The 15,979-nt window shown below is 43.1% G+C and overlaps 1 protein-coding gene across 1 annotated transcript in view; it reads right to left on the bottom strand.

Moving 5' to 3' along the window:
* Positions 1–15,979, bottom strand: part of gk5 (glycerol kinase 5) — a 92,025-nt gene that overhangs the window by 32,282 nt on the left and 43,764 nt on the right. Inside the window, exons 4-5 of the mRNA XM_063045424.1 lie at positions 12,111–12,204; positions 3,369–3,500 (exon numbers count right to left, since the gene is read on the bottom strand). Of these exons, the coding sequence (XP_062901494.1) occupies positions 3,369–3,500; positions 12,111–12,204 (226 nt within the window). The remainder of the gene's footprint in view (positions 1–3,368; positions 3,501–12,110; positions 12,205–15,979) is intronic.

The raw sequence follows: 15,979 nt of genomic DNA, 5'->3' as shown, positions 1-15,979 counted from the left end.
AAAATCATTTGGAGCACGGTAGCTACGATAGTTATTGGTCCAAAATCCAGGTGATTCTACCACGGATTCAGAACACAAGTTCAAATTTCAACATGACAACTGGGCAATTTAAATTCAGCAACAGAAGCAAATGATCAGTCGTGAAATCAATAAAACAGCTGGACTATTATACAGCACATCTGGTTCACCAATGTTCTTCACAGAAGGAAACAAGACAAACTTTAATCAGTTGTGAACGGCTGACTCCTGCATTCTATTTTGGCCTGGCAAGCTACTCTGAGGTGGGGTATTGATACATTATTGTCACACGCACAAAATACATTGAAAGTTTCAGTTGCGTCTCAACAACAGATCATTCCAAACACAAGTACACACGACCATCAAGGATGGACAATTAATGCTAGCTTTCCCAAGGCCATCCACATCTTGCAAACAGTTTTTTTAAAACATCCTCACAGCCAAGAGCTATCCATTTTATGTCACTAAATTTAAATCTGTAATTGCACAAGATGATTTACATGTAAAGCATATTTGAAAATTGAATATAAATTTATATGTGAATATTTTCTACAATAGAATTTTAATTTAAAAACCACAGTTTTATACTTTGAGGCGTGACCATTTATTGGTTGTCACCATCAGGTATTTGGTCGCAACAAAAGATTGCAAGATGCTGGTAACGGGGAAAAAGCCTTGCCGGGGTACAGATTTCTCTTGCACACGAGGGAGATGCGGTACCATTATTTACCACCAGAGGGCGGCCCATCCATTCACAAATTCAGACAAGCTGGGAAATGTACAGGCACCACACAGCCACAGTAGGACTGAACCGGGTGGTAAACAAAATCAATAAATACATGTGACAGCAACCTACCATGAAGTTGACAATCATAATCTAGACAGAACTCCTGAGTGTACAACACACATGCTCATCCACATACATAGATACTCTCACACACACACACACACACACACTCACTCGAGAGCAGGGTAGAAGTTAGCCACAGAAATATTAAAATTCTCAAATTCTACTTCAATGGTGAAACAGCACCAATGTAGTCATTGACATACTGGAAGTACAGCTATCTTGACCATCACAAACACAAACACCAGATTTTCTCCACTCTAACAAATTAAAAAACGGCACTAGATCTTGCCAACAACTCGTGAATCAGTTCCATTTCAAAGACATTGACGAAACTTGGTACTAAGTATAAAGGTAAGCCATCAAGCTTGCTATGAAAAGAATTGAAACTATCTTAAATTGTTTTGTTAACCTATCCCTGGCATAACTGGTGGGCAAATTAAAGTAATTTCTCCATTCAGTTCAGTTTCATGAGAATCAGATTTAATGTCACCACTGTGGGTGGGTGTGTGTGTGTGTGTGTGTGTGTGTGTGTGTGTGTGTGTGTGTGTGTCTCTGTGCGTGTCCGTGTACATATGTGTGTCTGTGTACGTGACTGTACATACCCTGGGTGATGGGTCTCCTTAATAATGAATGCTGCCTTACTGATGCACTGTTTCTTGAAGATGACCTGGATACTACAAAGGCTAGTACCCAAGATAGAGCTGATTTATTTCACAGCTTTCTGCAGCTTCTTTTGATCCTGTGCAGACTCCTCTCCCCACCATACCAGACAGTGATACAGCCTGTCAGAATGCTCTCCATGGTACATCTGTAGAAGTTTTCAAGTGTTTGAAGTGACATACTAAATCTCCTCAAACTCCTAATGAAATATAGCTGCCGACGTGCCTTCTTTATAGCTGCATTGGTATGTTGAGACCAGGTTAAATACTCAGATCTTGACACCCAGGATCTTGAAATTGCTCACTCTCTCCACTTCTGATCCCTCTAAAAGGATTGTTTGTGTTCCCTCATCCTGCTCTTTTGTGAGTAGACTGCACCCAACTATTTCTACCAGCTTCTCCAACTATTTCTTCAAGTTTCACCTTTCCTCCTCTCTTTGGCATCCAGTAAATTAAACTGCAAAGGCTTAAAATTTGATAGGAGAAACAAACGATTTTGGAAATAAACTGCTGGGGGAGCAGACTGTAATCTGTCAGAGAGATGATCAAAGACTTTATTCATCACAATGAAGTACATATATGTCACCACATACAACTCTGAGGTTCATTTTCTTACAGGCATACTCAATAAATCCATAATAGAATAATAATCATAATATGCAATACTCAAAATCCAAAAAGGAAAGCCTGCTATCAGACAAATGGAAATAAGGAGTCCTGGTAAGGCAGCATTGAGAATATTGCATTTAGCTCTAGTCTCCCTGTCCAAGAATACACTTGCTTATGAGGAAACACAAAGAAGATTCACCAGATTGATTTCTACCATGGAAGGATAATGGTGGGGAGATTCAGCACTCCATGCCTGCACAATTAAGTTTATAAGAATTTATATCTTCCCTGGTTTGGATGTTAGGGACAATGTCTTAAAATTTAGTAATTGACTAATTAGGACCAAGATTGAAAGAAATTTCACTGGAATTTCCTACCATAAATCCCAGTTTATTAGTGACATTTGATATCAAAGGATAGGACTCAGGCAGAAATTGGCAATAGTAGAATATTAGTTACAGTGTATTTTTACAGCAGAGCTGGTACAAGGGATCAAATGGCCCAATCTTGCTTCTACCTACGGCTTAAAAGCACCCATGTAATTCCCAGCAGTTCTTTCGAAGAAAAGAGCTAACCCTTCAAAACGACTTCATTAGTAAAGAGCTTTGGCAAACCCTAATGGCTAGACAGAGGTGGACGTTCTTTATATTTATACCTCGTTGCAATGCTTTGTTTACCTTGGTCTTGAAAATTGATTCTGCCGATAATCTTTAAAACTGAAAATTCAGGTCAAAAAATCAAAACCCATCATGCATAACTTGTAGGTTTTGATTGCTTGACCTGAATTTTCAATTTTAAAAATAGGCTATAACCAAGTTCATTCCCAATCTCACAAGCATATTTGCTCAGAATGCTCTCAGCACATATCAAGTTCAGGTTATTGTCCATCAACCATACACACAATTACCACCAAACGAAACAAGGTTCCTCCGGACCAAGGTGCACAACACAAGTACATACAACTCACATGCATAATGCAAAATAACATTACCACAAATACATTAACAAAAACAACGTGCATTTACAACAAATGTTAAAAAGTAAACAGTTCAACGCCTCATGCACAATGAGATCTGGGTGTTGGCAGGGAGTTCAGTCATCTCACAGCCTGGTGGCGGGGGGGGGGGCGGGATGTTTCTCAGCCTAATGCTATGGAACCTCCTGCTTGATGATAGGAGGTCAAGGAGGCTGTTGGTCGGATAGGATAAGATACAAGAGCTTCCATTTCTTACCTGTTTTATGTTTTGAAGAACCCAGGCTAGACGAAGGGATACGTGCTGTGTGGAGAACTGGATCACGCTCGCAGCTAAGAAGCGCTTCTGTCTGGACAGAAAGTGGAGCAAGGCACTGCATCCATGAATTGACTACAAGAAAGAAAAGGAGAATAATTCTATTATGTAAAAATGCATAATTTAGAAATTTGAAGTCAGAGGCAAGTCGGAGATTCCAGGCCATGGACCAAAGGCCCATTTGCAGCCTATCCTGGGATTAGAGGCCTATCTGTGTGTGAGTGGACGTGTGGGAGGGAGGGCAATAAAGAGGGTTGTTCACTAGTTCCATTTAATTTCAGTGAAATGTAAACAATAAACATCCTGAAATCCTTGTTCTTTGCAGACATGCACAAAAACAGAAGAGTGCCCCAAAGGCTGAACGACAGTAAAAAATGTTGGAACCCCAGGGCATCCCACTCCTGCTTCCCACAACCAGGCAGCAGCAAAGCAGCAACCCTCCCCCCCCAAAATCATTTCTGCAAAAAAAGCATCAGCACCCTCCATCCACCAAGCGTGCAACAGCAAAGCCCCCAGTAAAAACCGTGATCTGCAGTACAGCAAAAAGGAATCATTCACTTGACAATTTGACGTGCCACAGGCTCTCTCTGTCCAATAAAGGAAAAGAAGAGGTGTCCCCTTTCACAGTGAGAGGGGACACGTAATAAAATGACTCGCTGATTGACAGTGTTGAGAGTCTGCTTTGTTGTTGCTGTTCCTGTCTTGCTCTGCTGAACACTGTGAGCAGGTGATATCTGCGCCAGAACGCGGCACATCCGTAGCTGTCAGTTGTTAACGCAAAGGATGCATTTCATGTATGTGACTAATAAATCTGAATCAGAACAAGGTCAAATGTACTGATGAATTTGATGCAACATTGTTTCAACCAGAGCTATAGTTATATCTCTGAATCTGATGCAACACTTTGCAAGGAAATCATCTTAACAGGAGCTTTCTGGCCTGTGTCAGCTCCAGTCCCATCGGGAAATCTTTCACACCATAGACATTTTGTCAAAACAGTAATCGAGTTAGTTGCACATAATTACAGTAACACTTTATTGTGCTGTCTCAGTCGAAAACTTAGGAAGATACTTCAGAGAAGAAGAGTGCAATCAACTATCTTCAGTCACCAAACGCACAGATCTTTCTCCTGCTTGGGGAGATAAGCGGGAAGCAAAAAAGATCTGGCGTGAGTTTGGTACACGAATCAAGAATGTGAAACTATAACAATTGTTCTCTTTACCTGCACCTAACTGATAAAGAAACAAAAATGCATAGAAACTTCTGTGAAAAAGCACGAGGAAAAATGGAGCACCAGATTACAATTAGGTGGTAAGAGATGGAAGGCTCAAGGGTGATGTAAACACTGTCAGAACTAAACAGGCCATACCTGTGAACATTAAGGCAACTTACAGGCCCTTCGGCCCACAATATTGTGCTGACTCAAAGATTAATCTAACTCTTTCCTCCTACATCCAGTTTTCTATCAGCATGAGCCTATCTAGGAGTTACCTTAAATGCCCCCAATGTATTGGCCTCTACCAACACCCCTAGCAGTGTGTTCCATGCACCCATCTCTGGAAACAAAGTACCATGTCTGATATCCTTGTTATACTTTCCAACAATCAACTCTCTACTATGCCCCATGCTGATAATCAGTCATCTCTATTGTTAAATGGTCAACACACCATTGACAAATTGGCAGGAGCCAGCATATCATAGAAAAGATTGCTTATCTTCTTCTTATAAAGGGCTTAATAGGGGGATATAAACTGCAAAACATGTCCAGGTGAAAAATCTCATCAGTCAACACAATAAAATTACAACCTCCATGGACTCACTCCCCAGCTAATGTACCTAGATAATGGCAGACTGGTGTAGGGAAGACACAGTTTTTGTTTCTATTTTTAAAACAAACCTGAGAATGCCTTGGATATCTTTATTATTACTTAGAGCTATTCTTTAAATTCCCCCTCCTTGTCTTTCTTCCCGGACCTCCTGTCCCATGATCCTCTCATATCCCTTTTGCCTATCACCTGTCCAGCTCTTGGCTCCATCCCTCCCCCTCCTGTCTTCTCCTATCATTTTGGATCGCCCCCTCCCCCTCCCACTTTCAAATCTCTTACTAGCTCTTCCTTCAGTTAGTCCTGACGAAGGGTCTCAGCCCGAAACATCGACTGTCCCTCTTCCTAGAGATGCTGCCTGGCCTGCTGCGTTCACCAGCAACTTTGATGTGTGTTATTCTCTAAATGGATACATTTTTAGGAAACTATAGAACAACGTAGTTTTCGCATTAATGGAAGTCCTGAAACTTCATTCTACTTTTATTTTGATAATTGTGTTATCGTTTGTTATCCTCTCAGATTCTCCACTATGAAGGGTCTTTTTTCAGGTTCCGAGTTGGTTTAAAGAAAGCACAAGGGTGGGACCTCTTTACCGATCTCACTTCCTTCCTTCTGATTATCCAGTCAGGAAATGGCACTGCTTACAGTTCATAAACAAGATGAAGCCAGGAACCCATCTCGAGGACAACAGACTGAAGCGTACTGAAGTGAGCCAGTAGGTTCACAAAGCACCCCTGGCCTGCAGCAGGTTACAGGCTCCGACACCTCTGCATTGCAGTGTGTGAGTAAGAAAAGCACTGGCGTGGCAATGCCTGGCCTCTTGCTCCGATCCTAGATTGATCATTGGGTCATGGCACTCTACGTAGCTGAGCTAAAGGCTGGAGACAGTACATAATCAGGCACTTTAGCTTTGTACATCAACAGCTGAGTCATCAAGATCAGAGATGCCAACCTAAAAAAAAAAAAATCAGTCTTTTAAGTAATATTCAATGGAGACACAAAAGTCTGCAGATGCTAAAACCTGGAGCAAAAAAAACTGACCCAGTCCAGATGGAGGGTCCCAACGCAGTACGTCAACCAACCATTTTCCTCTACAGGTGCTGCTTTACCCACCAACTTAACCCAACAATGCCTTTTGCTCTTCTTTGACCATGATACCATACTATCTTCTGCTCCACCATTCCATCATGATTTATTATCTGTCTCAACCCCATTCTCCTGCCTTCTCCCCGAGCTTTTGACACCCTTACTATTCAAGAACCTATCAGCCTTCTCTTTAAATATATCCAATGACTTGGCCTCCACAGCCATCTGTGGCAATGAATTGCACAGATTGACTAACCTCTGGCTAAAGAAATACCTAATATCTGTTCTAAATGGATGTCCCTCTATTCTGAGGCTCTGCTTTCTGGTCCTAGACTTACCCACTATAGAAAACATCCTCTCTATCCAAGCCTTTCAATATTCCAGGCAGCATCTCTAGGAAGAGGTACAGTCGACATCTCAGGCCGAGACCCTTCGTCAGGACAGTGAGTCCTGACAAAGGGTCTCGGCCTGAAACGTCGACTGAACCTCTTCCTAGAGATGCTGCCTGGCCTGCTGCGTTCACCAGCAACTTTGATGTGTGCTGCTTGAATTTCCAGCATCTGCAGAATTCCTGTTGTTTGCCTTTCAATACTCAGTAGGTTTCAATGAAATCACAACTCATCCTTTTAAACTCCAGTGAGTACAGGCCCAGAGCCATCAAACACTCATATGTTAACCCTTTCATTCCCATAATCATTCTTGCGAACCTCCTCCTAACCCTCTCCAAAGTCAGCACACCTTTTCTTACATAAGGGGACCAAAAATGCTCACAATACTCCAAGAACTGTCTGATCATTGTCTTGTAAAGCCTCAGCACCACTGATTTTTGAATTTTCTCCCCATATAGAAAACAGTTCACACCTTTATTCCTTCTATGAAAGTGCATCACGGTGTACTTCCCTACCCTATATTCCATCTGTTACTTCTTTGCCCATCTCTCAATATGTCGAAGTCCTTTTGCAGACTGCCTACTTCCTCAACACCGCCCGTCCCTCCAGCTATCTTTGTATCATCTGCAGACTTGGCCTCAAAGCTATCAATTCCTTCAACAAATCATTGACATATTATGTGAAAAGAAGTGGTCCTAACACTGACCCTTGTGGCACACCACTAGTCACCAGCTCTTATCTTGTTAAGCAGCCTCAGGCGTGGCAGCTTATCAAAGGCCTTCTAAAATCCAAGTTTTAAAAAAAACATCCAACAGCTCTCCTTTGTCTATCCTAAAGCCTATCTTTATGTTCATATTCTTTATTTCAATGTATTTTAATTAATAGTTGTTCATGGGGTTTCAAGTAAATTTATCCTTTAAAAACAAATAATTTTAGACCTTTTAGGCTGAACTGGTCATCAGAGAGCAGTCAGCAGGCCACCAAGGTAGTCCACAGACAAGTCTTTAGTTCCCACTGCTTGTCTCCCAGTTGCCAGAGGGCAGGGCAGGCCATGAGGGAAAGACCATGGTAGCAAAGCCAACAGTTTATCAGAAGCCACAGGGCAGCAATAATTCAGCGCTGCCTAGTTAGCACGCCATGATGACAAAACGTGCGTCAGGGTTAAAACTATCGAGCTCCATGAAGGAAGTGCACCAGGTGCCACCATGGGTCTGATCTTAGTTGCAGCTTGGTTAATAGAGGCTCTGACTTTGACTGCAACACACAAGTTTTAAGGAAAACTGATAGAGTAAAGAAGCTAAAAACAAAAGTTGTGCCAACCTGCTTCTCCAGAGGCCAAGGAATGGATGATGCTTCTGGTCTGACCTGCCCTGCACCCTTTGAATCCCCGCGTTTGGCAGCCCTGGCTGAGTTCCGAATGAGCTGCCAGGTATTGGTTCATGATCAAATAATCCGGCAAGTCCCTGACTGCTACTCAAGTGAGGAATTACAAGGCTTAAGAATTTCAGGGTAGTGTGGTGAAGATACATCTCTACCACAGGAGATGTAAGGCGACCTTTCCTCTGCTAGCCTGCATGTCACCCTTGGGCAAAGTGTAGCACCAGGTTAGCCCAATCAGGGTCCTGTGAAGCCATGGGAGCATGTGGCAGATGGTGCATATCAGAAGTCCTAGTTATGGAATTTACACTGGAATTTAGAAGGATGAGAGGGGATCTGATTGAAACATATAAGATTATTAAGGGATTGGACACGCTAGAGGACATGTTCCCGATGTTGGGGGAGTCCAGAACCAGAGGCCACAGTTTAAGAATAAGAGGTAGGCCATTTAGAATGGAGTTGAGGAAAAACTTTTTCACACAGAAGGTTGTGGATCTGTGGAATGCTCTGCCTCAGCAGGCAGTGGAGGCCAATTCTCTGGATGCTTTCAAGAAAGAGTTAGATAGAGCTCTTAAAGATAGCGGAGTCAAGGGATATGGGGAGAAACCAGGAACGGGGTACTAATTGTGGATGATCAGCCATGATCACAGTGAATGGCAGTGCTGGCTCGAAGGGCCGAATGGCCTACTCCTGCACCTACTGTCTATGCAACCACTGACAATCTCTAAAAAGTATTAATAATAGAAGATAGACGGTAGTGACTGAAGGCACTTATTTGAGCTGGAGGTCTGTAATTGGTGTTCCGCTGGGACCTCTGCTAATTGTGATGTATACAAATAACCTGGATGAAAATGTAGGTGGTAGGTTAGTAAGTTTGGGGATGATACCAAGATTGGTGGAGTCGTGGATAGTGTAGAAGACTGGCAAAGAATACAGTGTGATATAGATCAGTTGCAGATATGGGCAGAGAAATGGCAGATGGCGAGTTTAGAGCAGACAAATGTGAGATGCTGCACCTTTGTTGGGCAAATTCCAGAAAACAGTACACTGTTAAGGGCGAGATCCTAACAGTTTTGCCAAGCAGAGAGAGCTTGGGACCCAAGGTCATAGCTCCTGAAAAGCATTTACACAGGTTAAAAGGTGGTTAAGGCAGCTTGTGCAATGCTTGCTTTTATTAGTTGAGCCAGAGTTCAAAAGTCAAGAGGTTATGTTGCAACTTTATTAAACTCTGGTTGGGCCACATCTAGATTACGACATACAGTTCTGGTTGCCCACTATAGAAGGGATGTTGAGGCTTTGGAGAGGGTGCAGAAGGGGTTTACCAGGATGCTGCTTGGTTTAGAGGGTGTGTGCTATGATGAGAGGCTGGATAATCTTGGGTTATTCTCTCTGGAGCGCCAGAGGCAGAGGGAAGATCTGGTAGAGGTTTGCAAGATTATGAGAGGCACAGACAGGGTGGACGGAGAGCATCTGTTTCCCAGGGTTGGAATCTCCAATACCATGGGGCATGCTTTGAAGGTGAGAGGGGGTAGGTTCAAAGGGGAGGTTTTTACTCAGGAGTCGTGGATGCCTGGTATGGTGGTCGAGGCAAATAGATTAGAGACGTTTATATAGGCACATGCATGCAAGGAAGACGGAGAGATATGAAAACGGTGTAGGTAGGAGGGATTAGTATTTGGGTGGTTTTGATTTGTTCAGCTGGTTCAGCACATCACTGTGGGCTGAGTGGCCTGTTCATGTGCTGTACTATTTTATGCTCTATGTTCTAATGGCTCAGGTCACCCACCTTGTAAAGACACTGCCCAGAAGGCGGCAATGGCAAACCACTTCTGCAGAAAAATTTGCCAAGAACAATCATGGTCTTAGAAAGACCATGACCGCCCATGTCATACGGCACAGTACTTAATGAACAAACAATGAATTACTACTGTAGAGGTTATGAGCACAGCTCAAAAACAAATCAACTTAAAGTTATTGCTTCCTACATCTTCCAGACATCAATTTGAATCTTAAGTTATTAGAGCTTTGCAATAAGTTTTAGATTTGAATACAAAACAGCTTCAAAATTACATCCTGCGAAAATTATGCAAAGAGAATAAAACTGACCCAACTCAAAGCAAATTTCAGAATCTAATACAGCTGTATAAATATCGCAAACTCATCAAGGAATTCCCAAACCACACACACAAAATCAAAATGCTGGGGGAACTCAGGTCAGGCAGCATCAATGGAAAAGAGTATTGAATTGAATTGACTTTATTTCTTACATCCTTCACATACATGAGTTAAAAATCTTTATGTTACATCTCCACCTAAATGTGCAATCATAGTCTCTCTGCTTCTTCTTTTGCTGTCCATCGATTTTTGATGTTGACTGAGGCCTGGGCAAGGTTGTATGGAAGACCGGCAGTTGCCCATGCTGCAAGTCTCCCCTCTCCACGCCACCGATGTTGTCCAAGGGAAGGGCACTAGGGCCGATACAGCTTGGCACCGGTGTCATCGCAGAGCAATGTGTGGTTAAGTGCCTTGCTCAAGGACACAACTCGCTGCCTCAGCTGAGGCTCGAACTAGCGACCTTCAGATCACTGGACCGACGCCTTAACCACTTGGCCATGCACCACACTGCAAACATAGTAATTTATAATAAATAGATCAATGTAATATAGGGTATACTCAAGTCAGCGCGAGTTCATCAGTCTGATGGCCTGGTGGAAGAAGCTGTCCTGGGCCTGTTCGTCCTGGTTCTTATGCTGTGGTACCGCTTCCTGGATGGTAGCAGCTGGAATACATTGTGGTTGGGATGGCTTGGGTCCCCAATGATCCTACGGGCCCTTTTTACACACCCGTCCTTGTAAGTGTCCTGAATAATGGAAAGTTCACAACTACAGATGTGCTGGGCTGTCTGCACCACTCTCTGAAGAGTCCTGCGATTAAGGGAGGTACAGTTCCCATACCAGGCAGTGATGCAGCCAGTCAGGATGCTCTCAATTGTGCCCCTGTAGAAAGTTCTTAGGATTTGGGGGTCCATACCATCTGAGGTGAAAGAGGCGCTGTTGTACTTTTTTCACCACACAGCTGGTATGTACGGACCACGTGAGGTTTGTGGCGATCTGGATGCTGAGGAACTTGAAGCCGTTTACCCTCTCAACCCCAGATCCATTGATGTCAATGGGGGTTAGCCCGTCTCCATTCCTCCCGTAATCCACAACCAGCTCCTTTGTTTATGCGACATTGAGGGAGAGGTTGTTTTCTTGATACCACTGTGTCAGAGAGATGACTTCTTCCCTGTAGGCCACCTCACTATTGTTTGAGATTAGGCCAATCAATGTAGTGCTGTCGGCAAATTTAATTAGCAGATTGGAGTTGTGGGTGGTGATACAGTCATGGGTATACAGGAGTAAAGGAGGGGACTCAGTACACAGCCCTGAGGGGCTCCTATATTGAGAGTCAGAGGGGTGGAGGTGAGGAAGCCCACTCTTACAACCTGCTGGTGATCTGACAGGAAGTCCAGGATCCAGCTGCACAAGGCAGGGTCAAGGTCAAGGTCTCTGAGCTTCTTGTCGAGCCCGGATGGAACTATGGTGTTGAGTGCTGAACTGTAGTCTAAAAACAGCATTCTCACATAATCATCCTTCTTCTCCAGATGTGTAAGGACGGTATGTAGAGCAGTGGCGATTGCGTGATCTGTCGATCGGCTGTGTCGGTAGGTGAATTGTAGGGGGTCCACTGTGGGTGGTAACAAGCTGCAGATGTAATTCTTGACCAGCCTCTCAAAGCATTTGCTTATTATTGAGGTCAGCGTGACAGGACGCCAGTCGTTCAGTCGGCGTTTCGGGCCAAGACCCTTTGGTGGGACTGAAACGGCCTGAAACATCGACTGTACTCTTTTCCATACATACTGCCTTGCCTGCTGAATTCTCTCAGCATTTTGCACGTGTTGCTTGGATTTCCAGCATCTGCAGGTTTTCTCTTGTAAGCAATTCCCAAAGATCATCATTTGTCTACATTACCCAAAGTAGCATTGAGCCATTCCACGATTTGACAAGGTTAACTGCTCGAAGGTCCTGCCAGCAAATGAAGTTATGAAACGGTTTCCCAGTTCTCCTGCAACACAGACACAGAACATAGGAACATCATTGCAATTACATCTCTGAAAACTTAAAAGAGCAGATGCACGTAGTGCAGGGTGATACAATGCACAGCTGTAAGGAGTTTGTATGTTCTCTTTGTGACTGCATGGGTTTCTTCTGGCTGCTCTGGTTCCCCCTCACATTCCAAAGCCACATGGCTGGGTTAGTTTGGGTCATCTTGGTGCCAGATGGTTGGTGTTTGGGTTAGTTTGGGTTATTTTGGGTTATTTTAGTGCCACTTGGTTGAGGTTTGGGTTAGTTTGGGTTATTTTGGTGCCACTTGGTTGAGGTTTGGGTTAGCTTGGGTTATTTTGGTGCCACACGGTTGGGGTTTGGGTTATTTAGGTGCCACACGGTTGGGGTTTGGGTTAGTTTGGGTTATTTTGGTGCCACATGGTTGGGGTTTGGGTTAGTTTGGGTTATTTTGGTGCCACACGGTTGGGGTTTGGGTTATTTTGGTGCCACACGGTTGGGGTCTGGGTTATTTTGGTGCCACACGGTTGAGGTTTGGGTTAGTTTGGGTTATTTTGGTGCCACATGGTTGAGGTTTGGGTTAGTTTGGGTTATTTTGGTGCCACACGGTTGGGGTTTGGGTTAGTTTGGGTTATTTTGGTGCCACATGGTTGGGGTTTGGGTTAGTTTGGGTTATTTTGGTGCCACTTGGTTGAGGTTTGGGTTAGTTTGGGTTATTTTGGTGCCACATAGTTGGGGTTTGGGTTAGTTTGGGTTATTTTGGTGCCACTTGGTTGAGGTTTGGGTTAGTTTTTTGGTGCCACACGGTTGGGGTTTGGGTTATTTAGGTGCCACGTGGTTGGGGTTTGGGTTAGTTTGGTTATTTTGGTGCCACACGGTTGGGGTTTGGGTTATTTTGGTGTCACATGGTTGAGGTTTGGGTTATTTTGGTGCCACATGGTTGGAGTTTGGGTTAGTTTGGGTTATTTTGGTGCCACTTGGTTGAGGTTTGGGTTAGTTTGGGTTATTTTGGTGCCACATAGTTGGGGTTTGGGTTAGTTTGGGTTATTTTGGTGCCACTTGGTTGAGGTTTGGGTTAGTTTGGGTTATTTTGGTGCCACACGGTTGGGGTTTGGGTTAGTTTGGGTTATTTTGGTGCCACACGGTTGGGGTTTGGGTTATTTAGGTGCCACACGGTTGGGGTTTGGGTTAGTTTGGGTTATTTTGGTGCCACACGGTTGGGGTTTGGGTTAGTTTGGTGCCACATGGTTGAGGTTTGGGTTAGTTTGGGTTATTTTGGTGCCACATGGTTGGGGTTTGGGTTAGTTTGGGTTATTTTGGTGCCACACGGTTGGGGTTTAGGTTAGTTTGGTGCCACATGGTTGGGGTTTGGGTTATTTTGGTGCCACATGGTTGGGGTTTGGGTTAGTTTGGGTTATTTTGGTGCCACATGGTTGGGGTTTGGGTTATTTTGGTGCCACACGGTTGGGGTTTAGGTTAGTTTGGTGCCACATGGCTGGGGTTTGGGTTAGTTTGGTGCTGGGAGCATGGCAACACTTGTGAGCTGCTCCAAGCACATCTTGTACTGTGATGGTCATTGATGCAAATGATGTATTTCGCTATGTTTCAATGTATATGTGACAAATAGAGCTCACCTTTCCCTTTTTTAATCTAAGCTGCAAGTGCATAAATAAATGTCCACCCTGTTGGGTGTGGTCTTTCACCGATTCTATTGTGTTTCTTGTATTTACTACGAATACCCACAAGAAACTGAATCTCAGGGTTGTATTTGGGACATATATGTACTTTGATAATAAATTTACTTTGAACTTTTTGATCAGATATTGCAACATAGATTGTAGATATATTTCAGAAGTTTAACAATAACAGAAAATTCTGGAGATAATCAGCAGGACGAATCGATGGGCTGAATGGCTGAATTCTGCACCTACTGTATATCTTATGGTATTTGGTACAACGGAAAAAGAGTATTCAGCAGTGCAGAGCTACATTGGGTATCAGTTTGTGCGTTTTAACACTGAAGACAGACTGTTAAGCAAATTTGGTACAACAAACAACACTCCTCATCCAAGCCTCATCACCCAAATATGCACAAGCAATTAAGAGCAATTGCTTTCCACGTTTTGATCACATATAGCCAGTTTAATCAGAAATCCAGCAAAAGCAACTTCGCTGATTATAATATTCTGTCTTATGAATAAATATATAGAGTTAAACAGATGGGTGATGGGGTGGAGATTCATCTGTACCCCAGGAGGTGAAAGACATTCCTTCCCTCCACTAGCCTATAGGATACTCTTGGGCAAGGTTATCCTAGCACCTGCTTAGCACCCCGATCAGGGTCACGAGAAGCCATGGGAGTAGGTAGTAAATAGTCATACGAGCAATTAGTGCATATCACAAGTCCTGGTTATGTGACCACTGACGACACAGGTAGATAATCTCTGAAGAGTATTGATAATGGCTGGGGTCACCCATCTTGTAAAGACACTGCCCAGAAGGCAGCAATGAAAAACCACTTCCGTGGAAAAATTTGCCATGAAAAATCATGGTCATAGGTAGAGAAAATATTAAGAACAACAGCGTGAAGGAAGTATTAATAACAGAAAGACTGCCATGATCACCCACATCATACATGGCACATGACGATGGTGATGATTTAAATAGATAACACTAGTCTATCAGAAACTAATCCCTGTAACACTAATCAGAAACGTTTGGCTTTTCTGAACGTAGTTTCTCCCTCCCAAACTTCATCCTAATGTAGACCAACTTTTCTTTAAATAAACTTGGTGACTGCTTTATCCTGAAGTCCTGCAAACTAATACCATGGCCCAGTCTCGCTTCTGCAGGACTGGAAGCTTCAGCACTCCCGCAAATCTGAAATACTGTAGGAAGCACTAATTCCATCTGAAACGTAGACAAGGTACATGGGCAATTACCTCATGCTCTAAATTCAGGCAAGGTATGCACAACAGAATAAATGTATTCTATTAATTTACAGGCTGAAAAGAACATCCAAAATGTTTACTGTTAGAGATGTGTAAATTTCAGTATATGCTCCACATCCTCCATTAGAAATAGTGATGACTAAACAAGAAGATACCCAGATCTGCATATTTCTTCAACTTAGTTGCCACATTTAATTCAAATATCATTGTGTAATTTAGGCAAATAATGTATATGGATAATCCCATTACTGAAGTTTAGCTGCTTTCTCAGTAAGAATGTCCTTGAAAAATCAGCCACAGATCTGACTGCCTGTAAAACAAAACATCAAAAATTGCATGGTGCAATTTGAAGTTAGGCTGTGCTATGGTTAACATTCCCCTCAAAACCAGTTCCCTGGAATGCATATTAACTGGATATTCCCTTATCCTAGTCTGCTGATGTAGCAGTCACTACAGGCCAAAAGGAATTTGCAAAGGGAAACAATTTTAAATGTTTTGATTCTCCGATAAGGAGGCACATATATGCCGTGTGATTTTAAACTCTCAGAGGCGTATTCACCTGGGAGAACCCAGCTGTATACAGTACCTGCTACAAAGCTGTAAGGAACTGGGAGAGCATAAAGACAAGCTGCAAAAACCTGGCATACATCACAGTGAGTGAAGAAGAACCTAGGATATTTAAGTAAACATTGGATTCCACAGAGAGGAACCATTTCTTCGAGGAAGCGAATCACAAATATGGAGCACAAGCTTAAATTTAGTGCTAGGCCATTTAGAAAGTAAAGATTTCTTCATGCAAAACACAGAAGTATGAAACTTTCTTCC

This window comes from Mobula hypostoma, chromosome 4, assembly GCF_963921235.1.
Source record: "Mobula hypostoma chromosome 4, sMobHyp1.1, whole genome shotgun sequence".
In the NCBI taxonomy this organism is placed as follows: Eukaryota; Metazoa; Chordata; class Chondrichthyes; order Myliobatiformes; family Myliobatidae; genus Mobula; species Mobula hypostoma.
This window is presented reverse-complemented; position numbering and strand designations above follow the sequence as displayed.